The 24,085-nt window shown below is 35.2% G+C and overlaps 1 protein-coding gene across 9 annotated transcripts in view; it reads left to right on the plus strand.

Moving 5' to 3' along the window:
• RUFY3 (RUN and FYVE domain containing 3) overlaps positions 1-22,092 on the plus strand; it is a 68,104-nt gene extending 46,012 nt beyond the window's left edge. For 3 of the 9 annotated variants that reach the window (XM_039845378.1, XM_039845379.1, XM_039845380.1), the window contains exons 8-18: positions 1,518-1,587; positions 4,248-4,340; positions 5,662-5,745; positions 7,487-7,654; positions 8,199-8,296; positions 12,427-12,546; positions 13,821-13,920; positions 15,718-15,782; positions 18,044-18,071; positions 18,854-18,922; positions 20,666-22,092. In XM_039845378.1, coding sequence (XP_039701312.1) covers positions 1,518-1,587; positions 4,248-4,340; positions 5,662-5,745; positions 7,487-7,654; positions 8,199-8,296; positions 12,427-12,546; positions 13,821-13,920; positions 15,718-15,782; positions 18,044-18,071; positions 18,854-18,922; positions 20,666-20,809 — 1,039 coding nt within the window. In that variant the 3' untranslated portion in view covers positions 20,810-22,092. Of the gene's footprint in view, positions 1-1,517; positions 1,588-4,247; positions 4,341-5,661; positions 5,746-7,486; positions 7,655-8,198; positions 8,297-9,966; positions 12,206-12,406; positions 13,638-13,820; positions 13,921-15,717; positions 15,801-18,043; positions 18,072-18,853; positions 18,923-20,665 lie in introns of those variants that run through there. The other 6 variants (XM_039845382.1, XM_039845383.1, XM_039845384.1 and 3 more) reach the window with 4 other exon arrangements.
• The last annotated feature ends 1,993 nt before the right edge of the window (positions 22,093-24,085 follow it).

The following is a 24,085-nucleotide window of genomic DNA, read 5'->3' on the forward strand; positions in this document are numbered from 1 at the left end:
TACTAGGGGTTTTGTTGCAGGAGAAGGAAAGCGTAAACTGATGAGCAATGAAAATAAATTCAGACAATACTCAACAAATACATATATAGAATTCCTGCTTGCCAGGCACTGAGCTAGGCAGTGGTAAAATGGACTGTTAAATGTTTTGGCAACCTTAAGTGAAAGGCAGTGTAAGATTAGTATATATAATTATACCTCGAGTGATTAAATAAATACATTCAATTAAGAATTCTTAAATATGTAATACAGTAAGTCCTTACTTAACATTGTTGATAAGTTCTGTGACTTAAAGCAAAAATGACATAATGAAACCAGTTTTACCATAGGCTAATTGATATAATCAAGAGTTAAGTTCCTATGGCAACTCATGAACGTTATAATGAAACGATGTTGAACAAAATGCGGTTAGTCAAGGACCTGCTGTATACAGTTGAATTTGGTGGCCCTTTTAGTTCAGTAGATTCAGCTGCATATTTCAGGACTGACCTCGGGTAAACCATTCATTGCCTTTGTACCTTTAGATTAATCATATCTCATTGCCCTTGCATTTTTCATTTATACATTGGAATTGTAATATTACTTTACCCACTCTTCACCATCTTTACTATTAATTTACCAAGTAGTTTTTAGAGCTGTCCAGAATATGAAACAATCTCCTCTCCCCTGAGGAGAGCTCTCTAAAATTTATTGGTATTTTCAAGTACATCGATGTTCTAAAGACTGTTGAACAATTTAGAATTAATATATCCATTATTATTTTGTTTATCGTTCTCTTAATCATTTTAATTTAAATGAGACCTGATTATACCAATATCAATTTAAATTGTGTTCTTGGTTCCAGCTAGAAAACTGAAGAACAATTTAAGTACATTTTCTCTGGGGACCATGAACTAATAATGACTACAGTGAACTATGGAGATGTTAGTTAAGCAAAGATATGGTTATAGCTGACAATGAAATATAAACATGACAATATTATTGACTCTTTTAATGCCTCAGTTTTTCCTTCTTTTTTTCTTTTTCTCTTTTTCTCTTTTTTTTTTTTTTTTTTTTTTTTTATGAGTTTACTTGAGCCATACAGACAGCATATGCTGGGAAGCAAGATCTCAAATGCTCCTCTGTAATTGGGGATGCCTAATGCATAGATAGGGTTGTTGAAAGAAGTAAATGAAATAATGCAAGTAAAATCATCTAGAAAAGTGCTTAGTGTATGGCAAGCACTTAATTCATGTAGCCTGTTGTTACTATATATAAGAAATATATGTAAACCTTAAAGTTTACTATATATTTGCTATTTTATTTCATTCAAAAAATGCTTATTAAATATAAATTTCAGTGTCAAGGATGGAGCAGTTTAAAGATACACAGCATCTCGTAAGCTATTTTAGAGTTTGCAAGTCTATCAAAAATTGTGGACGTTACAATGAATGAAAAGCGTGATGGGTGTTTAAAAGGAAAGTACAAGATATTGTTCTGTTTCTCAAAAGAGACCATTATGTTTTTTTTTCTCTTGATAGTGCTACTGTAAACAACCTTCAGGCAAAAGTGGATGCATTAGAAAAATCCAACACTAAACTGACAGAGGAAGTAAGTGTTCTGGAAATTCTTTGATTGATATGAAGAATTTAGTAATGTATATGAGTAGAAAATAATTTCTCTGGAGCCTTGGAGATAAAGGACTTGACTTTCCAGATAATGTCTACATAGGACATAACCTCATGTTCTGACTAAGAATGGCCAGCTGGCTTATCTCAGGGGTCTCAGTTATCAAGCTAGACTATGCAGGCATAGACCCTAAACTGATCAAATATCTTGCTTTCTTTCATGTGAATGTTTTATCTGGGCAAGCCTAGAGTTAATGTTTAGCATGTAGCCTGATACTTATCATTTTTTTATTCAACAAATATTTTAGATACTACTAATATGCTAGAGCTAGACAAAGATTTATTTTGCCAGACATTGATTTATAACTGCCAGATTGGTAAGCTCCCCATCTTCATGGGCCTTATTTTCTCCTTGCAGTGGTGGGTAGATAACATAAAGATCACTGGTCAGAAGACCGGTAATTCCTACTTAACATGCCGTGCTGCTTACATGTCATGTGCTGCTTACATGTCATGAGCAAGTCACTTGACCTCCAAAGGCCCAGTTCTCTAGCTGGCAAATGAGGGTGTTTATAATTCCTCTTTTACCATCCCAGTTACTCTGAAGATCAGATAAGAATATATATGTGAAAACTCTTAGAGAAAAGTCCATAAAATAAGAAAAGAAAAATAACTTCATGTTTCACTTCTGATTAATGTATTTTTTCCTAATCTACCAAGGGCTAAACTGCATATTGTTTTCTTTAATGACATTAGATGTTTCTATTTAAAAAAGAAACAAACAAAAACCTCGAAAAAATTTTTCTAATGGCAAAGACTTTACCTTCTCTAACTATTCTTTTACATACAATGGGATAAATTTGATTTAAATAAAACCAAGTTAAAGCACTAGGCAGGAAATGCTATTTAATCATTTTTTCTTCAGAATAAACATTATAACTTTAAAACACCTTCCTTATTACTCAGCTCTGTGTTCTTCATTTTTGAGTGTAGATTCTAAAATTGTATTAAAACTTTAATTTATAGATATGACTCTTAGAATTTGATCCCCCAAGACTTTCAAATATTCTGCACAGAAATTTTCTATTGTGATCCTACTGCTGTTATATGGAGGGAATGTGGCATAGCAACAAAGCATGCTCTCTAGAGCTAGGCTACTTGAGTTCATGTCCCAGCTCTGGCTTTCTTGCTAGCTTTCTAATCCTGGGCCAGTTACTTAAACCTCTATTCCTTGGTTTGCTTATCTGTAAAATGGGGATGATAAAACAATAAGATTTTTGTGTGAATTAAATGATTTAATACATAAGGGCCTAGACCAGTGCCTGACACATTGCACCCACTTAGTGTAGTTGTTAATTTCATTTTCTCAGTCACAAGATTTGTCCTCCTGACCTAGGTTTATTTTACTAACATATTTATTCTTCATTGACTTATTTATTTTACCAATAAGACTTATTGTCTTAAAATTTTGAACTTTTAGAAGTGGGCAAGCTTTGTGTGTAGGCTTTATAAAGAGCAAATAAAGCTAATGAGGCTTGCCTTTTCTCATTTCCGTCTATTTTGGATTTAAGACCAGTTTAAAGAAAAACAAAAACAGACTTCTTTTTCCCTCCAGAGTTCTGAACCAATATAAAAAAAAAATGAGAATTAAGCTGATGAAGATACATAAATATCCACTTTATTTTTGGTCAAGCCGGTTTAGAAAGCCCACTTGGATGTACAGTCATCATTTCCTGATACTTTCTCTGATGTTGAGATCTTGGAAGAAGCTGCCTGTGGGTGCACTCAGATCTAGAGAGCAGACCCACTTGCCCAGAGTTACTTCTTTACACTTTATTAGGTCAATGGAGCAGAGAGAGAAATGGGCCTTCACACATGCCTCTGGAAAGCATGCTTGAGCCCTAGCTCCTCTGTACTTAACACATCAGAACAGGAACCAAGCAGAAACTGTACCTACTGCTAGTGGAGAAATAATAAAAGGGAACCCTACCCAGCTGAGAGGAGCCCACTTGGTTCCTTTCCCAGTCTCATGCAGGCACCTTCAGATTCTTTGTGGGGAATAGAGGTCAATAGATATGGAGTAGGAACAAGTGTTTCCACTTTACTTTTCTCTCCTGTGGAGTGAGTATCTAAGTGTTTCCCCTTAGCAATACTTTTCGAATAGCATTACTTACCTTTCTAGGTGCTAAAATGAAAACCCTTTATTGCTTAATGGCACCTTTTAGAGTGAGAACTTAGGAGTTCATTTCTTTACTCTTTTAAAAATCACCTATATAAAGTCTTTTAGAGGGTTTATAAGATGGGTCAAGGCATGAGGTAACCTCTTAAACATTTTAGAAATGAGTATTGTAACTAAATATAATTATAAAAGTTATCCATGAGGATACCCTTGAGGTAAATGATCTTAACATTCTGGTACTGAAAAAAGTTTATTCAAAAAGCAGCAAAAGGAGATAATTTTTATCTAACCTACTTTCAAAATACTTCTCTTCAGTTCCCTATAAGGACATTTTTATGGAGTTATAGATATCTTTCTTTCCTTCTAAGAATGTCTAAGCCTGAAAATCATGTCCTGGCAGATCACAAATTACCTTATCCTGTGTTAATAAAGATAAAAGATTATTTTTCTAATTTTATCAACAGCTTGCAGTTGCAAACAATAGGATTATTACCTTGCAAGAAGAAATGGAACGAGTTAAAGAGGAAAGCTCCTACATATTGGAATCCAATCGGAAGGTTAATTTTATTGGATTTATAAAATATTCCCAGAGAGCATGTGAATGTGTTAGCTGTTGGGGGAGCCTCTAGAGGACTGTTAGGAAGCAGCGCGCATTCACATACATCAAGCGCACTGTTTTTACTGAGACTGCAAAACTGAGTGAATGATGATGGTTTTGGGAGGGTGGTGCCCCTTTCACAGATGCTCTTTGCCTTCAGTGCCATCCACATCTGTTTAGAGACTTCAAGAAATGGTCTAATTCAGTTTTTTGTTTTATGTACTAACGATTTATATTGCATATAAGTGTTATATTTGTTATATTAAATATACTATTATTTTAGATCATGTTATTGTTTTGTAAGAAGTGTTTATCTGTTACCACTGGGAAAGTTACTATATAAATGAATTTTCTAGGTAACTACCTTTTAAGAGTACCAAACTTTTTATATATGTCTGAATAGATATTTTACAAACCTTTTCTGTATTATACAATTCTAAGCCTTCTTAAGTAGAGGATATAATTTAACACACTTAGCCCTTCATGATGACTGAAGATCATAATTTTCAACATTGGCAGTTCTATACTAAATTATAATGGTGCTACTTTAGGGAACTATTGAAATTGATAGAGCTTCTAGCACCTTTACTTAAATATTTCCAGATGGCTATGCTGTATTTTTTTTTCCTGCCCTTTACAATTTCACTGGCATCTCTTACTTCTTACTCCTATTAGTATTGCTCTCTTTAGAAAGATCTCCCCATTCTCCTTTATCCGCATGCTTCTAACCTACTGTGACTTAAGATCCAGATATCAAGTTATTAAAATTGTTCCTAAAGAGTAAGTAACTAGACTGAATAAGGACTGAAGTAGTTTTCTATGAGTAACATGTTTGACTTTAACATGTGGATTGTGTGAAAACAACTGTAACTGCTCAGAAGAATTTTCTGATAACCTTATTTTTAGCTGTGATCTCTGTAAATGGTTGGAGACACCAGATGTGAGATCTCTGGAAAAGGGACATATTACCATTTGAATCTTTGGCCCAAATCATTGCTGATAGTGAAGGCTATTTTGGTTTTTGAGGCAGATTTTTAGACTGCCACCACTTGGTTTGGTAAACTCTCTTAGGTCTTTAAACAAAATGGCAAGAAATCTCCAGAAATTCAGCTTAATAATTGTTAATTTACTAAACATCTTCAGTTTCCTTGTTGTGTTCATTCATTGTCATACCTGCTTAGATATGATCATTTTTCCTTAATAAATAGCAGTGCTGGTGTCAACCAACTGTATAGATTCTTTAAATCCTTAAATATGTACTGTTTATTTACCTTTTCAAGGGTCCTAAGCAAGACAGAACTTCAGAAGGGCAAGCACTAAGTGAAGCAAGAAAGCATTTAAAGGAGGAGACACAGTTACGACTGGTAAACTTTGCTTACATTCTGATAATGCAGGAACATGTTAAAATGTTAACAGCCTACTCAAGGGTGTTATCTTACAGAACTAGATCAGGAATATCAGTAATGTTCCGACAATTTTTTATGGATCCTATAAGACTGTTTCTCGCTCTTGTTAACTCATATTCTCTATAATGCTTTCTGAGTCCATTTTCTGAGCATTCTCAACATCCAGTAGGATTTTTAAATTATATTAAATTTATTAGAGTGACATTGGTTAATAATATTTTATGTACTACATCATCTGCATATTACATCATGTGTTCATCATGCAAAGTCAAATCTTTATTTTTGTGCTTTTATAGTTTGTATTGCAAAAACATTAGGTATATGAAACATACTTTTTAAATGATGTTACTCCCCCTCCCCTCATTCCTTGGAGGTGGCACCTCCTCTTCTCCTAATTAAGAATCATTAATGAAGAATTGTTCTCTTCTAATTTTAGCTGTTATTTCTGAATTTATTCTTGTTCTTATACATAAATAGAAAAATGTGTCATCGCTATTAGTCTTAAGATATTTAAATTTAATTAAATTTTTAAATTAAATTAAAAATTTAATTAAATTTTTAAATTAAAAATGCATGTATATTAGCATGTATAATAAAGAATAATACTCCTGTAATAGATTTTATCCAAGTATCAGTATATATAATACACCCCTAGTATTAGTATATTAACTATTCCTGCAATTTAGATAGTATAACAAACAAAAGGATCCCCCACCAATAATGTCTCTGAGAATAGGAAGAAGCATGATAATAAGGGATGACCTGATGCGTACTAAAAATTATCACAAACTAATAGTGTATAGAACAGAATTTCAGGTTTTCTGAGAAAACAATATTATTTTAACATCTTCAAAGTAATTATCATTTTCCTTCTATATGTGTTTGGGAATTAGATCTCAAAATACTTTTCATAGGAAAGGTCTTACAAATAATACATGTCAGCATTTTAAGAAGCAGTCTGATTTATTTTCTGTCATGCTAATAATTATGTTCAGTGGAGTGCCTCAGTTCAGCAGCATGTGATAAAAATCTTACATAAAGTTTTCAACATCTTTGTATCACAATAAGAGAAATGTTCATTAAAAAAGGAAAGAAACCAAGCAAGTAGGTAAGGTCCTAGGTGTACCCTGAGCTCGGCCTGAATGCAGAAGAACCTCAGGTCTTTCTATCTTTCATCATCCAAATAATGTTGCAATAACAGTAGTTGAAACAAAAAGGGCTTTCATGTTAAATGAATGTTAGCCATATTAACCAATCCTAGTAATTGAGATGTTACCCTGGGGATCCAAAGTGTCTTTTAGGTTCTTTGGGCTCTGAATATGTCGACAATATCCAAATTGAAGATAATTGCAACCGCTTCATTTTATGTTGACTACTATAACACTTTATATATATTTCTATAATAAGACATGACATCAGTTTTCTGTCTTAATATCTAATGAAGGCACCTTAAATATGTGTGTTTTAGACATATTATATAGCACTCTTTGGCCTACCAAGTTTTTCAGATTTGCAAAATATTGAATAAATGTTATTGTAATTATCCTAATTATTATTCTTGTTGTTAATGTTTCTGCATAGAATAATAGCTTTATAGCTATTTTGCCAGAATATTTAGATCTGAGAGTTTTTCCTGTGGAATTTTATGGTTTTTTGCTTAAATGAAGAAAGTAAGCAATTTATTTGTATTTGTGGGCAGGATGTTGAAAAAGAGCTGGAGATCCAGATCAGCATGAGACAGGAGATGGAATTGGCTATGAAGATGCTGGAGAAGGATGTCTGTGAGAAGCAGGATGCCCTGGTGTGTCTGCGGCAGCAGCTGGATGATCTCAGGGCTCTCAAACATGAACTCGCCTTTAAGCTACAGGTAGGGAAAATGGAAATAGGCTCACTGGCTCAGTAAAATCCCAGGTTTCCTTCTGCCTCTCTTGTTCTCTAGACTCACACTTTAAATACAAGAGGAAGGAGTCACATCTCATTTTGAGGCTAGCTGCCAATAAACCACTTTAGGAATCAGACCATCGCAGGATCCTGTATTGCTATTCTGGAAAGCCATAGCCACTTCTCAAATTGTAATGGGGAAAGGGATCTTTTTTAGCCTACAAGATAATTTCTACTCTGCAGTCTAACCTGCCAACTGAGTTAGTTTTGTATCCCATTAGCTTTTATACTGGAATATGATAAGTTGATGAACTTTCTGATGTCGATTTTTGTGACCAAGCTGCATATACTACTACTAAGTTTAAACATTGCTTTTTGTTCTTTTTCCACTTGGGAATTAACTGATATACAAATATATAGACATTTCTATTTCTCTATTTCCCAGTTACTATTGGGTTCAAAAGGCATGTGTGATTTATTCCAGGATTTTGTGTTATATGTACATCACCCATAGTTCTTTTCCATAACAGAGTTCAGACTTAGGAGTAAAGCAGAAAAGTGAACTAAACAGTCGCTTAGAAGAGAAGACTAATCAGATGGCTGCTACCATTAAACAACTCGAACAAAGGTAAAGTGCTGTTTCTTTAGTGAAACACTTTGGTTCTTCAGTGCTAGAAGTGAAGAGAATGTGCTATGCATTTGGCAAAGTGAAAGTATATGAAATTCTCCCAACTTAACATCAGGCATGTGGGTCGAAAGAAAGCCAATACAATTTTATGTCTTTTAAGATGTCACTGAAGACCTTTTTAAGAAATGTCAGCCTTTCCTGACTGTTTGAATAGTGCAACTATAACCCTCTCATTTAATCCTGTTTTAGCGTCATGTGTTAGGGGAGGGGATATGTAGCAAGGGTGAAAGCTACTTTTAAATATGTTTGTGGTTCTGTTATTTTATTGTTCATCACTAACGTCTTTGAATACTGCAGTGCAAGGTGATGTAGAGATACTGAGGGCCCTTTTACTAACTTTAACCTCTTTCTCTCCTCTCTCCCATCTTCCTCTACTCTCTACTTTCTCCTGAACAGTTCTATAGCTTCCACTGTCACCTCCTACCCACAGCTCTTAAATCTGTCTCCAGCTCTGTCTTCCATCTGGAAACCAGTCTTGCATTTTCATCTTCTGACTAGCTACTTCCCCCCAATACCTACAGCTTACAACATACATCCTCTCCCTCTGCTAATTTTGTTTCGTTTTTGGTCTGAAACCACCATTTTCTTTCTGGTGACTCAGCTGCCAAGAGAAATGGCTGAGACTTCAAGCTCAGGCACCCATGGTCATTCAGTGTTGCCTTGCCTGTGTTGCCACCTTTAATAAATTCACTGATCGTCTTTTTTTGCACTTGAACAAAACTAAACTACTTACTGGTCCCTGGACATACTTCCCATTTTCCCATTCATTTCTTTCCTGATAGTTCCATCCACTGGAAATGCCCTTCCTCTTCCCACTCCCTTGTTCTTCAGATACATTTTTTACATTCGAGCTCAGATGACACCTACTCACAGCTTCCTTTGTTACTTCTTCCCAGCTAAAAATAATCTGCCAGTCTAACTTTGTTGGGATTCCCATGGCCTTATATCCGTACCTGTCCATACTGCTTATAGCACATCTCACTTTATGCCTTACCTTATAACTCTTGATGTATTTTATTGTATCTTTTGATGAGAATGTGCACTCCTTGAGGTTAGTTCACAGTGCCTTGAATGTACAAGCCGTTCATTTAGTAGATACATGAACGAATGGATGAATGGATGACTTTTATCTAAATGATTCTTGACCAGGGAGGGTCCTCAGTGGCCACTGCATATTAATGTTAACTCAGAAGTTATTTGAAAATTAATAAATAAGCTTGAAACATCTAGTTTAGCTGATTTTATTTTATTTTATTTTTTGAACATTAATTTTTTTTTATTTTTAACATTTTGGTTTGGCTGATTTTAAATAAAAAATTATTTATCGGTTTATCAAGGAAGTTATCTAAGTGTTTACCATAAGCAGTTACATGTTTATGATTCAACAAACTGATTTTAGTGTTCATAAATTGTGTTTTTGAAATGTTCTATTTTTTAAATTATTTTTCAGTGTTTTTTTTTAACTTGGAATTTAAAGCAGACAGAACTGAAATAATGACTTATCTCTTCAAGTATTAAACTGACTAATTCTCTTGCTGTTTTTGTCTTTCCTGTTTATCCATTTTCTCATTTCCCTTCCACTCAATTTTTATTTTATTTTATTAATTTAGTGAAAAGGATTTGGTGAAACAGGCAAAGACCTTAAATAGTGCAGCAAATAAATTGATTCCAAAACATCAGTAGGCATTTTGCAGTTGGTCACCTCGCAAGTCTGATATCACAACTTAATTGTAAAAGGAAGAAAGTTATTATATTTAGGCTCTGATATTTATAAAATATCACCAAAAATTGAATTTGTTGGACTTTTAAAGAAGTTTGATATATAGGCTGTGTTTTTTCTTCTTTATTTTCTCCCCAGAGTTAGAAGATTTAGTATAAGTTCTTAATTAAATGCCAAATAAACTTTGAGAAATTATTTCTCAGTTGACCAATAAATAAATACTCCATTAAGAAAAAGCCTAGGGAATTGAAGCTTTGTACACATATTATCGATGCCTTTACAACCCAGTCCCTGATGATATCCGATTCTGGTGCATTGTCTGTATCAGCGTGCTTGTACTGCCGTTGAGATGTGATGAACTGGAGGTGACTACCGTATGGACTTGGACTCTTCTAAAGTAGTTCTGTGTCTCTTAGGCCGTGACCCATTTTCACTTTCTTTATATAGGTTTAATCCCCAAGCCAGGATAAGTACTTAGTATTTCACTACAGTTCTATTCTCAGTAACCAAGATTGCTTGCAACTTTTTTGCCTTAGTAACTTTGGGTGGGGAGGGAAACAGCATCCTTACATTTCTTTAAAGTACATAGAGATAAAGTTAGTGATTAGATAACTTATGATAACACAGTAATGTGGAAGCTTGGGAAAACCCTCTTAATATTTGTCATCTCTACCTCTGCCATTTTCCTGCAATTCTACTTCTTATTTAGGTAGTTCATAGAGAACAATTTTAATGAAAACACTTCTCTCCTATATAAAAAAATACAGTACATATTTTAAGAATCTATCCTGCTTTTCCCTTTTGGAGTAAAAACGACAAGGTATTGACACAAGTAATGGTTTCCTGCATGTCATTCCTTGCTGGAAACATTTTCTTAAGAATTTCTGTTACTTTTTGTTCTGATGGGGAGTTCCTAAAGGTTCTGTGAAACTAACCTTCTAATTATTAGAAAATCATTTCAGAGTAGGAAATAGGTAAATTATAAACTTATATTCTTTATTATTAGTCTAAAAATAAAGATCCCCACTAGATATCAACAATAATTTGCAGGGCTTCTTTCTCCAAGTGAACACAGGCATAACACTTTCTAGGCTTTACAATGTAAATAATCATATAATACTTTGATTTTTTTCTTTAACGACTTTTGATTTGGAGGGACAGGCTTTCCTTAAACCTTCATTCAAAAAGTTGTGGCAATTTTTTTTATTTTTTTCTCTTTTTTTCTCATTCTGGTATGATTGGCAGCATTTCAGCTGCTTAGGCAGGGACAGAGATAACTCCTTTGCTTCCAGCTCTTGCAATTCTTTACCACCTTCTTGGAAAAACAGAAATTAAGAGTACAATAGATTTCACCTATGCTTTTATAGGTCCTTGCAGACTTGAACCAAAATCAAGTCAAAGAGTACATGACTAACCTCATGGAAGATCCTGTGCTCTTCAGCTTATTTTAGTTCTTATAATTTTGCACCTCTTGTTATCTTCATCGACCTTTTGTGGCAAGTCGCCTTCTCTGTGAGCATTTGGAAGGAGTGCTTAAACAGCAAAATAAAACATTTTAAAGACTACACATAGCATGCTTCCAAATTCTATTACATAGAGTCCCAGATGTTTCACCTTTTAGAACATTCTTTTTCGGTGCAAAGTTATAGGACATATAGCAGAAAACATACATCAGGATCTTCCAGAGAATATGGTCAGGAATCTTTTACAGGCCTGGTGCTGAATCGTTTGTCCACTTAGTCACATACCACTTGGTAGGAATAGAAAAGGAAAGAGATGGCTAAACTGACAAAGGCTTTGCCTTACATAATAACCCAGAGCCTGGGTAAAGGTTGATGTATGATGTCTAATGATTTAATGCAATTTGTGGTTTAGGGGAAGGACCAGGAAAATGTCCTAATTCCACATATAAGAATGTAGTTGCCCATTTGCAAGTTCCAGTTAAGTGTGTAAACAAATATAAAATACCACACTAATTAGGAAATAAAAACAAACAAGTGGATTTAACTTTAATAACTGTGTGCTTGAGGTTGGCTTTGGATATGGAATTTCTAAAAAGTGATGTTTTGTTGTTTATCATCTAATGGCTGTAAACTGTAGTACTAGAATAAAAAAAAAATGGAAAATCACTTTTCCTCTGCCTGGTTCACCTTCATCTTGCTTTTCTTTAGAATTTGTTTCTTCTCCATCTTCCCCCCATAATGTCTTCCCTTTGTCCTGAAAAGTTTGTTGTTTCCTCTGTCTTTCCATGCGTTCTTCCTTGGGTTGTTTTATTTTGTGTTGTGAACTTGGTCTTCCTCCCCACCATGGCTTTTGTTTTTTATCACAAGTTCATGTGGCTCACATCCAGATTGCGCCAGGCTGAGCGATGCCGCCAGTCTGCTGAGTTGGACAACCGGCTCTTCAAGCAAGACTTCGGAGAGAAGATCAACAGTCTGCAGCTGGAAGTAGAGGAGCTCACCAGGCAGCGGTGACGAGAGGGCGGCTTGCACTAACAGGGTGGTCATGGGTAATTCCAAGGCTAGACAGCAAGAGAAGGGGGCCCATGATCCAGCCATCTCCTTTCTGTCTTTGCAGTGTCCTTTCTCTGGAATTAGAATTCAGAAAGCTTCACATACATTAACATTCCCAAAATCTTGTCAACATCCTTTGCGATCAAAGAATTAGGAAATTAGAACCCAAGGCCCCAGAAAAATAACGAAGGCGTAAGAGAATTAATAACCAACATAGCACTAATAATAACTTATTTCCTGGATTCTTAATGTGTGCCAGCTACTTAACTAAGTACTTCACATGCATTTTCTCCTAACATCTTACCCTCAACCCTATTAGTATATTAGCAGGTGAACTTATTATCCCCATTTTCAGATGAAATTAAAGCTTAGAGGGGTTAACTTTGTCCAACTGCACACAATTAAGCTAATAAGTAGCAACACTCTAAAAACCTCTCACTGACTCAAGGCCCTTAACCATTCTTCCATATTATCTCTCAAATGAGACTCAATTCTGTGCTGAAGCCACTGACTACAAATAGAACTTTGTTGTTAGATATAAAAGCACATAGCTGCTACTAAGGACACTAGTGAAGTGGTTTAGGGGTGTAGCTGGGAATTGACCACATAAATGTAGAGAGAGACCAGCTAATTAATATAAAATGGGACTACAATATCAGTGCTTTCATACTATATTTTGCTGAAATTTATAAATACTGTCTTTCAGTTATTCAGTTATCTACAACTTTTCATTAAGACTTAATATTAAACACTGATATTCAGAATGGTGACCCTCAGGTACTGGGAGATCTAAAAGTGCATTTTTTAAAATTAAAAATTATCGGGGTGACGTCGATCAACAAAATCCAATACATTTCAATACATACAATTCAGCAGTATGTTATATATATATATCGCATTGCGTGTTTACCTCCCATAGTTAGATTTCCTTCCGTCACCAAATATTTGACCCCTTATACCCCATCTACTTCCCCCCTACTCCTTCCCTGTGGTCTAAAAGTACATTCTTAATCTAAGAAAGATTAAATTTATATGTATTTTAATACTACTGGTTTTATTATAGTGTATTTTAATACTTTAAAACCTGGCTGCCCATATATATGTGGTAACTTTCTATTAATCAAGTATTAAAATTTAATTATTGAACTTTAAGAGAAGGATTTGGTATTCTTTAGAGACTATGGGTACAGAAATCCAAATGTTCATCCTTTTCCTCTCCCACCTATCCCAGGAACCAGCTTGAGTTAGAACTAAAACAGGAAAGAGAAAGAAGGTTACAGTACAACAGAAGCACCCCAGGAAAGGGTTCCCAGAAGCCAGAACCCAAAACGGTAACAATTGTTTTTCCTTTGTTTATTTACTTAATATTTAGAGGCTACCTTGATGGGCTAGACAGTTTCCTCTCATGGAACACGTGCTTAATTGCTATGGCCTTAAGCATGTGGATGGCAGGCTAGAGCTGGAGTGAACACATGAAAGCTTGATGCTGAGTCTACCTCTAGGACGCTCTCTCTAACTTGATTTCATTTGGAAAAGGGGATTAATAACCATGATTTCCAGTGCCCCTATTATTCCTTTTAAGATTATTTCAATATCTTAACAAAAATGTGTTTCTTAGACTTCTTTTGCTGGCTAATATTTTTAATAGTATGGTATAGTAATCCCACCCTAACCCTGAGTTCTCCTTTAACAGAATTGTCTTAAATGTGGATTTGCTTTTGTACACCTTTTTCAAAATCATGAGGATTTCAGTTTTAGCACACTCAAAGTACTTCTCTTGGGAAAATTAGAAAAAGCGGAAACTAGGCTTAGAGAAGGGAAAGTAATGTAGAGTGGTTTAAAGAGCAGGAGTAGAAGTTTCTTCAGCACAGTATTAGGAAGAGACCTACAGCACCCGTAGCAGTGAAGGAGCTAAAATTGGATATGATCGTCTCTGGAACCTAGAAAACAGGAGCCCCAGCCTCTTCAAATAATAAAATCAGAAAAATTACCTTCTTTGTACATTTATATATAACAAAGTAGGTTAAATTTAAGTTTCTTACTTAAAATTTCTAGAGAGTAAGCTGCTACTTTTCTGGAGAGTAGAAAAGAATGGTAAATTGAAATTTATTATATACTATTTGTTATTGCTAATTTAGTGTACAAACTACCACTCTCTGTGTAGCATGCTGTCTTTATTATTTTAGTTTAGCAAACAAAATGTACTTATAAGGGCTTACACAAGTTTACTAAAATCTTGGCCTATCTTACCCTGTTTTTCCATTTAGGCTTTGCATTTCTCAATCTCGAATTGCCCTGCAGTAGGGTTTCCAGCAGGTTAAATACTGAATTGACCTCCCTTCCTCGATACTTGAGTGGTCTAAGAATGTGCATTCTACTTTTGGAGGCTTATAGCCAGCAGTTCAAGGCAGGCAACAGTATGTGTGTGCCACAGAAAGAATTTATTCTTTCTGTGGCACACACATACTTATTTATTCCTAGAAGCTGCCTAAGCAGGGCTTAAGAGCATTGGTAGAAATGCAGTTTGGAACTTTACATTGACATTTCAGAGTAGAAAACTCCTCAAGTTGTATAAGCTGTAGAAGTTGTCATGGCATTGAGGCATCTGCTTGATTGAGTGTACAGCGGATTACACAGTCTGCTGGATATGGCCATGCTTGGTTCTGTCAGTTTTCCAGCACTCAGCTGATAGGGGAGAATTTTATATATTATTATATATAATTATACATATATAATTATACATATTTATATATATAATTATACATATTCATATATATAATTATCTATAATATCTTTTTCTTCTAAGAAGTAACTGATACCTTGAGCCCACTTTTCAAGTAAAAAGATACATTTTGAATTTTATTTGAATCTCAAGAATTAAAGAAAATATCCACTGTGAAAACCATTTCTTGCAAACTGTATCATAATAATTTGTTAAGAAACTACTTGGAACAAAGAATGAGGAAAAATATCTTGAAAGTTAAATTCCTTCCCTAAAAACAAACAAACAAACAAAAAACTTGCTTAGCTTTATACCGAAGCTAACACAATACAGAAAAAAAAATGTCTGCAACATCATCGTTTAGCTTTCTGAATAATTAATAAATTGGGCTGTTTTCTTTTGGCAGGATGGGAAGCACAAAATTCAAGAGGAAAATGTTAAACTAAAAAAGCCCCTGGAAGAAAGCCACAGGTGTTTGTTAATAAAGTATTAACTAAGATATAAAGTTATTTTGCATTGATGGGAAAGAGGGAGCTTTTACTATACATTGGCAATGACACAAGACTGGACACTGATTTGTAATATTAATATTTTAGAAAGATAATTTGAAAGGAAAGTGAGTAAATAATAAACCAAGTAAATATTGTAACATATTAAACTAAACCCATTTAGTCCATTTTAGAAAAAAAGAAGGGTGATCAAACTGGCCTGACTCTTAGCTGGTTAATCCTAAAACTCCAATTATCACTTAAAAGTATTTCTAATCTTTGCTGGATTGGTATCACAAGATAATGAAGCACAAGTCATAGCACTTCTGAGGTTCTTAATGCACTTGAGTATAATTTGTTTCCACCTGTGTGCTAAGGCAGCTGTGTTTCACATCCTCTAATGCCCCTATTTCCTTTCTCTTCAGGGTCTCAAACAGTTGGACTTTATTCCTTTTTCTTAATTCTTCATCTGATTTGCTCACTATGAAGAGCATAGGATTGTTTCCAGTAAATTGACGTTTAACAATTATGTATATTAGCATACAGGTATATAACAAAATATTATATAGTGCCACTGCATTGAAAAAACAAAATAGGTCCAACTACTTGAAATTCTGGAAAAGGCAAAATCATGGAGACAGTGGTTGCCAGGGGTATGGATGAATGAATAGGCAGAGCACAGAGGTTTTTATAAGACAGTGAAAATACTCTGTATAATACTATAGTGATAGGTACATGTCATTATACATTTGTCCAGACCCATAGAATGTACAAACCAAAAGTGAACCCCAGGGTGAACTATGGACTTGGAGTAATCATGATGTGTCAACGTAGGTTCATCAGTTGTAACATCGTGTACCACTGTGGTGCAGAATGTTGATATTGGAGGAGGGTAGGAGGGTGAGTGGAATATATGGTAAATCTACTTCTGCTCAATTTTCCATGAACCTAAAACTACTCTAAAAATATTGACTATATAACAGCCAAAAAAAAATTAAAAGTTAGTAATAAGGAAAGATATCTTAGAGAGGGGTTTTAAGGGAACTAACTGTACAGTGTAGTTTTTGGAGTCTGTCCCTGTCCAGGCTTTAATGCCTTAAGAATGATTCCAAAGTCTTTAAATTTTTTCCCAAAGAGTATGGTCCAATCCAGGACCAACCTTAAACTACAGTTCTGCATGGGCCATGGAAGGGAACTAGAAAGGCCGTAAAATTAACCAGGACCTGAAAGTACATTTCAGAGTCAGCCTCGTTCTATACTAAAATCAAGTCACTATCAGGAGTGTCTTACATGCCAGATTCTGACTTAGGCCCTGGAAATATAAGACAATACAACCTTGTAATTATATTGTGTTCTGCAGTTTGAACATGTGTTTCACATTCATTATCTCCTTACAAATTTAATTCTCCTTAGAAAAATTTAATCATCTATTCCTACTTTACAGATGAGAAAGCTTGAAAAGTGCACAGAGGCTAGGTGGCACACCCAAGTTGCCTCTACTTATCCTGTCTTCCCTTTTTAAGTCCTGTGTCTCTGCACTATATAATAGCTACTTCCAAGACCTGTGCTGGCCTGAACCAGTCTTACGACAGTCTCAGTCTTCCTGGGATTGTGGTCCAAGGAACAGCTGAAAACCTGGTCACAGTGGTGGTCAAACTGCCACTCGACCAAAGCGAATTGAAGCCACTGTAGATCTGTGGTACATTTTCCCTAGAACTGAAAGTAGACTTTGCTTTCCTCTTTAAGTTCTTTTTTAAGTTGGGAAAATCAGGGTTAGCTCAGCTGAGTCTCATGAAGAAATATTTCAACCTGAATGGGTCCTCATGTGACCATCTCATTCATTTCTTTTTCCTTGATTAATTTGCTAAAGTTCACATTTTAATAATATTGCGGGGGGGGGGCGACTAATACATGACATAATAGATTTCTATAATATCAAGGAAAAAAGCTATTAAAATGTGTGGCATTGGCGTTTTACAGGTTTGGAAAAATAAATACTATTTTCTTGGTAGTAAAAAGGAAACAAAATATAACTCAATCAATTTTTAAATAGGAACCATAGGATCAGATTCGAGCAATAGATTTAACAACCAAAATTTCCTCTCTTTAGAATTCAGTATTAGTGATTATATTGGTCCCCAAATCATAAAAGAACCATGGTATTGCTTTTTTTGTGCTTTTGAAATGATACAAATGGAAATGTAGTAAGTTGCTGTTTTTACTGGTTTTAATTTTTCATTCTAGGCTGCAGTCTCACCCTGTGGATGAACAGGTAACTGAGTCTGCTTTTCTAAAGCATCTTGTATAAATTACATAGTTGGCTATACCATGCCCGGCTATGAAAAAGGCAGAGTGAGTGGGCAGGAAATGCATGCAAACAGGCTTCTGTGTCCTGTCCTTTTAACAATGTCCTAAAAAACATGCATTTGCCTGAAACTCTCACAGGGAGTAGTACAGCTTTGAGAAATTTACTAAGTAAACAACAGTTCTCATTTCTTATTTGAAATTCTCTTTGACATACTATGAGACCTAAGAGAGCTCACCATGCCTACTTTCCCCTTAGTTTTCCTTATATAAAATGGAGAGAAAAAATACTTCTTGATCATTTAGAAATATGCAAACAATGGTTGTAAAATACTTTGCAGATAGTCTATGACAACCCCATGAGAAACATGATAAATGCTACTATGTCTGAGTCTCCTCTGTCATTTATCTATTAGGATATAAAATTAAGCTTTCCATTCTCCATGGCAGAGCAAGACGATGGATGGGGCTTTTTTTTAACTTTTTGTTTTACATTTATATATTTGAATTTTCTTTCTATAAATAAAATCACGTTACTTTATTATGAAAATTAAAAGAGCTCCAAGGTTGATGATAGTATTATCAGAGTTGTATTAAGGTGGTGGGACTGTATGTAATTTGTTTCTTTAGTTTCCATATAGTCTGTAGTGTGGTTTTGTTAATGTTAATTTTATAACTAAAAAAAAATGCACATTCTGAAAGTAATATTCTGGGGCTAAGGGAAACTAACTGGCTTGTTATGTGGTTTAGGATCAACCGCTGCTCTCTGAAAAGTCACAGATGTGTCAGCTATGCCAGCAAGATGGCAACCTAACAAAGGTAATGGTGGTGAGAAATGAACAGGCTCTTCACCCACCACTGGTCCCTTCTAATAAATAATAGGGACTTTGCTGTGTAGAGTGCAGAAAATGGAGACAAAATCAAAAGGAGGAAGCATTTATTGTGTACCTATTTCAGTCATAGTGAATCATGGTAGTAAATCCCTGTTAAATATAAACAACTAAAATAATTTAAAACAAACATAAGTTTATAAATATTTGTTGAGTGCTTACTGTGTGGAATGTGCTATTCCATGTGCTAGAGAAAGAGTAATGAGCAAAGTGTAGACCAAGTCCTGTTCTTGCGAAGTTTATGTCCTTTGTGCCATCACTTTATAGATGAAGAACCTTGGGCTCAGAGATATTAAGTATATTTCCCAAAGTTACTCAAGCCATAAGTGGTAAAGCTGAGATGCAACCTGACTTTGGCTCCAAAGTCTGCACTCTTTCTAGTCCTCCATCCTACTTCGAATGGATAAGATAGGTTTGGGGGAGGGGCGTAGTTTGAATTATTTGGAGAAACAGCCTCTGAGAGAGAAATGAGCTCTCTCCAATAAACCACTTGTTTTCAGATTCTCAAGGGACTCTGCCTAAGCACTTTCCCAGTTTGTTATCCCAGAGTAGGCAGAGTGAAGGAAGCGCTGAAAAAGAATGTCTGTGATGCCTCATCTGTGCTTTGCTCACAGTAGTACCCCCCAGGATCTAATACGGTGCCCAGCTCACAGTAGAGCCTCAAGAAATCTCATGGACAAAGGAGTGTAAGAAACAAGTGCTTGGAAGAGAGAAGGAAACACGCACAAATTCTGGATCACAACCTGCCTACCACCATTTGTGATCATGCTGAATTTTAATAAGCAAAATTATAATATGGCCTAGTCTTAAATTAGCAGAATCAGATAAAGATGAACTGCCTTCATAGAATTGGAAGTTGTGATTATAGAAATATGTTCCAAAATAGAAGAAACAGCTAATCTAATTCTGGCTTTTCTGAGTAGTAGGTCAGAGGAAAATTCTTCCCTGGCTTTTAAATATGTGATCCCCTACCTCCACTGCACCCTCAGGAAGATGAATTGTTTGGGAGATTATTCATAGGTGATATTACTCTTCACAGCCTTTGTAGGGGAATGTTGGAGCTACATGTGCACCACCCTACCACAGTCTTAACAGTGACAGTATTAAAGACCTCATGATGTCCTACTGCTTGGCCTCTAAAAATTCAAAATACTTAATAAAGAGATGTAATTCTCCTAAACACAGGATGTAGGAATCTGTTCTGCTGCACTGGTATCCCAAAGATGTGCTTGTAGAGCATCACAGGAAAGCATTAAGCACAGCAGTGTCTTAGGAATTAACTTTCAGTTCATGCTCAGCAAATTTTTTAATCTTAGGCTGGCTACCCAATCCACTGCTAAGTCACTGCCTGCCTTACTTGGAGTATGCTTAGGTACTTGCAAACTAATTTTAGAATTTGCCTACCTAACTGACTATAGTGAATGAGAGTATATGTTCTAAAGAATTTGTATTATCTGTACTTATTATTCTGTATCACTGCTTCTCTTCATTTAGATCTAAGAACTAGACTGTAAGCCTGTAAGCTCCTATGTAGACAGACTGTGTTTAGTCAGATACATTCAGTCAATACTTGATTAGGTATTGAGCATTTATTGTATTCAGCCTTTTACATCCCATGCATCCTTATGCCTTGCTCTTCTATTCCCTACCTAACCTCCACTTCTCCTTGTAGAATGTTTGTAAGAACTGCAGAGGAACCTTCTGTAATGCCTGTTCAACAAACGAACTGCCTCTTCCTTCAAGTATCAAGCCTGAGCGAGTTTGCAATCCCTGTCACGAGCATCTAATAAAACAGTATTCCAATAGCCCATCGTAAGACTGGAGGGTGAGACCTGGAGCAAAATCTCTCCCTGTGTTAGATATCGGGACTCCCTAGAGCCCAGATCTTAACATCAACTTGAGTCAGAAGGAATGATTTAAATAAACCAGGTCCAGGGAGAAAAGGCAATGGTTGGGGGTGCTGGAAATTTTGCACATTTTCCCTCATGAACTATAATGAATAAATGTTACTCAGTTGAGCCTCTCTGTTCTAAATCTAAACAACCCCACTTTGTAGGGTTTATTTTATAACATGTCTTTGGAATGGCTGCTCACTTTTATGAATAATGATAATACTGGGATAGATATAATAGAAGAGAGGGTCCTTAGATAAGAATAAAAAGGAAAATAATCTTCTTTATTACAGTTGCATATTCAAGGGAGAAAGATAAATGTTAACAGATCAAAATGACAGATGTTAGATATTTTCCCAGGTGCTGCTAGATGTAAACATTGTCTCCTTTCACCCCCAGTAACTACCTCTTTAAAGTATCTTGATCAAACTGTGAACCCAGACTCAGGGAAAAGAAATTAGAGTAATATAAATTCTGAATGTACTTAAAACATTATAATATATTAGAGTTTCAGGACCAGAATTTTCTGGTCTTGGCTTGCTAGTGTTTTCATTATCAGAATGAGGAGGAACATTTGCTGTTTTTCCATTTAATGACTTCAAAAGTAAATATCTCCCCTTTTCAAAGTCACCTACTACAAAACAACTCTCTTCCCCAATCCCTCCCTCCCTCCTTCTCCAAGTCATAATGGAAATTGTTAAGAGTTTCAAAGATAGGTGTTGACTTTTACAGATAAGCATTGAAAGCAAAGCTAAGTCAGGTGTAAAGTAAAACATTTAATTTGTCCGTGGCTGAGAACAATTAGCTCAGAATATTTATTAAATTCTTTCTTGAATAAGGGATTCCTTAATCTGAGCCAAAAATTAGAACTGGTAGTTTCGTGGCAAGTATGAGACACAAACATCTTTTAGTAACAAGCCCTATGGAGGAAAAGAGGGAAGTGCATTCAGCAGGGGAAGTAAAGAAATGGTATATGCTATTCTGATTATGTTATGTGTGTCTAGATCGTTTGATTTGAATTAAGACCTAAGAAGATAAAATTCTGTAACTGGTTTAGAATTCTGAGGTGGAAACATCCTGGAACCGTGGTATTTGATAAATTCTATCTCCTGAAAAGGGTTACAGCCCAAGAAAGAGTTATTTCCTAAGTCTGGCCTTTTACTTGGTGAAGCTGAGTTTTAAGGAAAAATAAAACACAATAATTTTAGCCTGGTTTGTTGTCTTTTTTTTCCCTTTAAAATATATTTGTGATTCTTCATTATCCTTATTTTTGGCTACCTATATGTATCAGCAGTGTTCTAGGTGCTACAGATAATCTGAGGAATTCAGGAATTACCCTAAATTAGCAAAAGTTATTTTATAATTAGTTTTGAATTAAGTTGAAAAGAGGCAGTGGACTATACATGGACTATACGGTAGAATAAGTAATTAGCCACTTGAGATTTTAGTTTGAATCACACATAAGCTATTTAGCCTTTTTTTTTTTTTTAAACAAAGCTCCAAAGATCTGTTATTAGTGTAGCCGCCCACAAAAGCAGGGGGACCAAGTCACAAACACCTTGACTTAATATTAGGCCTATCTTACTTAAAAATTGTGCTTTCCACCATTTACGATAGCATCAACAAGAATAACATTTAGGAATAAACTTAAGAGGCAAAAAATGTGTACACTGAAAACTATAAAACATTGTTTAAAAAAAGTAAAGATACCAATAAATGGAAAGATACCCTGTGTTCATGAATTGAAATACTTGATATCGTTAAGATGTCAATACTACCAAAAGCCATCTATAGAGTCAATGTAATCTCTCTCAAAAAATCCTAATTTTTTTGCAGAAAGACACAGCCTTCCTAAAATTCATATGGACTTAAGCGGCACCCAAATAGCAAAAAAAAAAAAAAAAAAAAAAAAAAATCTTGAAAAAGAACAAAGTTGGAAGTCTCACATTTCCTGATTTGAAAACTTAACTACAAAGCTACAGTGATATAAAAATAGAATGATACTGGCATAAAAAGACATAGAGACCAATGGAATAGAATAGAGCCTGGCATTAAACCCTCATATGTATGTCCAAATGATTTTTGGCAAGAGCGCTAAGACCATTCAATGGGGAAAGGACAGTCTTCAACAAATCATGTTGCAAAAACTGGATATCCAGATGTGAAAAAAATGAAGTTGGACCTTTATAACATACAAAAATTAACTCCAATTGGATCAATGACATGAACATAAGAGCTAGAACTATAAAACTCTTAGAAGAAAACAGATTTGTGGCATTGGATTTAGTAATAGTTTCCTGGATAAGACAACAAATACATAATAGGCAACAAGAAAAAATAAGTTGGACTTCATCAAAATTAAAAACTTCTTTGGAGAAAGTGGAACCCCTGTGCACTGTTGTAGCAATGTAAAATAGTGCACCCACTGTGAAAACAGTATTATAGTTCCTAAAGGAATTAAACATGAAATTGCCACGTAACAGCGATTCCCTTTCGGGGTATATACCCAAAAGAAGTGAAAGCAGGGACTTGAACAGATATTTATACACCCATGTTCACAACAGCATTATTCACAATAGCCATAGGTGAAGCACCCCAAGTGCCCAATGAGCAATGAAGGGATAAACCAAACATAGCAATCCATACAATGAAATATTCAACCTTGAAAAAGGAAATTCTGACACATACTACATGGATAAAACTTGAGGACTTAAATAAGCCAGTCAGAAGGACAAATATGTGATTCCAATTGTATGAGGTACCTAGAGCAATCAAATTCAAAGGCAATGTAGAATGGTGGTTTCTGGGGTTAGAAGGGTGTGGAATGGGTAGAATTTCAGTTTGGGAAGATGAAAAAGTTCTGATGGTGGTAGTGTTTGCACAATCTAAGTGTACTTAATGCCACAAAAATGTACACTTGAAAATGATCGTTATGTACATTTTACCATATTTAAAAATCATGCTTTCCAGAAGGATACAGAAAGTAGTTAGACATGTATGCATATATGGGTTGGCACACAGACATATTGCTGTCTGCTGAGGGGACCCAGAAGCCGACACTCCATGAGTTCATGCTGATACAAAGGATTAAATGAGGGGAGGGGAAATGGCATATCTCCTATATAGAAAAATTCTAAATAACTTATGTAACTACTGTTCTTTCAAGGAGATGGATTCTAACTCCCCAACTCTCGAATGTG

Source organism: Pteropus medius, unplaced genomic scaffold, assembly GCF_902729225.1.
Source record: "Pteropus medius unplaced genomic scaffold, Ma_sr-lr_union100, whole genome shotgun sequence".
Classification (NCBI taxonomy): domain Eukaryota; kingdom Metazoa; phylum Chordata; class Mammalia; order Chiroptera; family Pteropodidae; genus Pteropus; species Pteropus medius.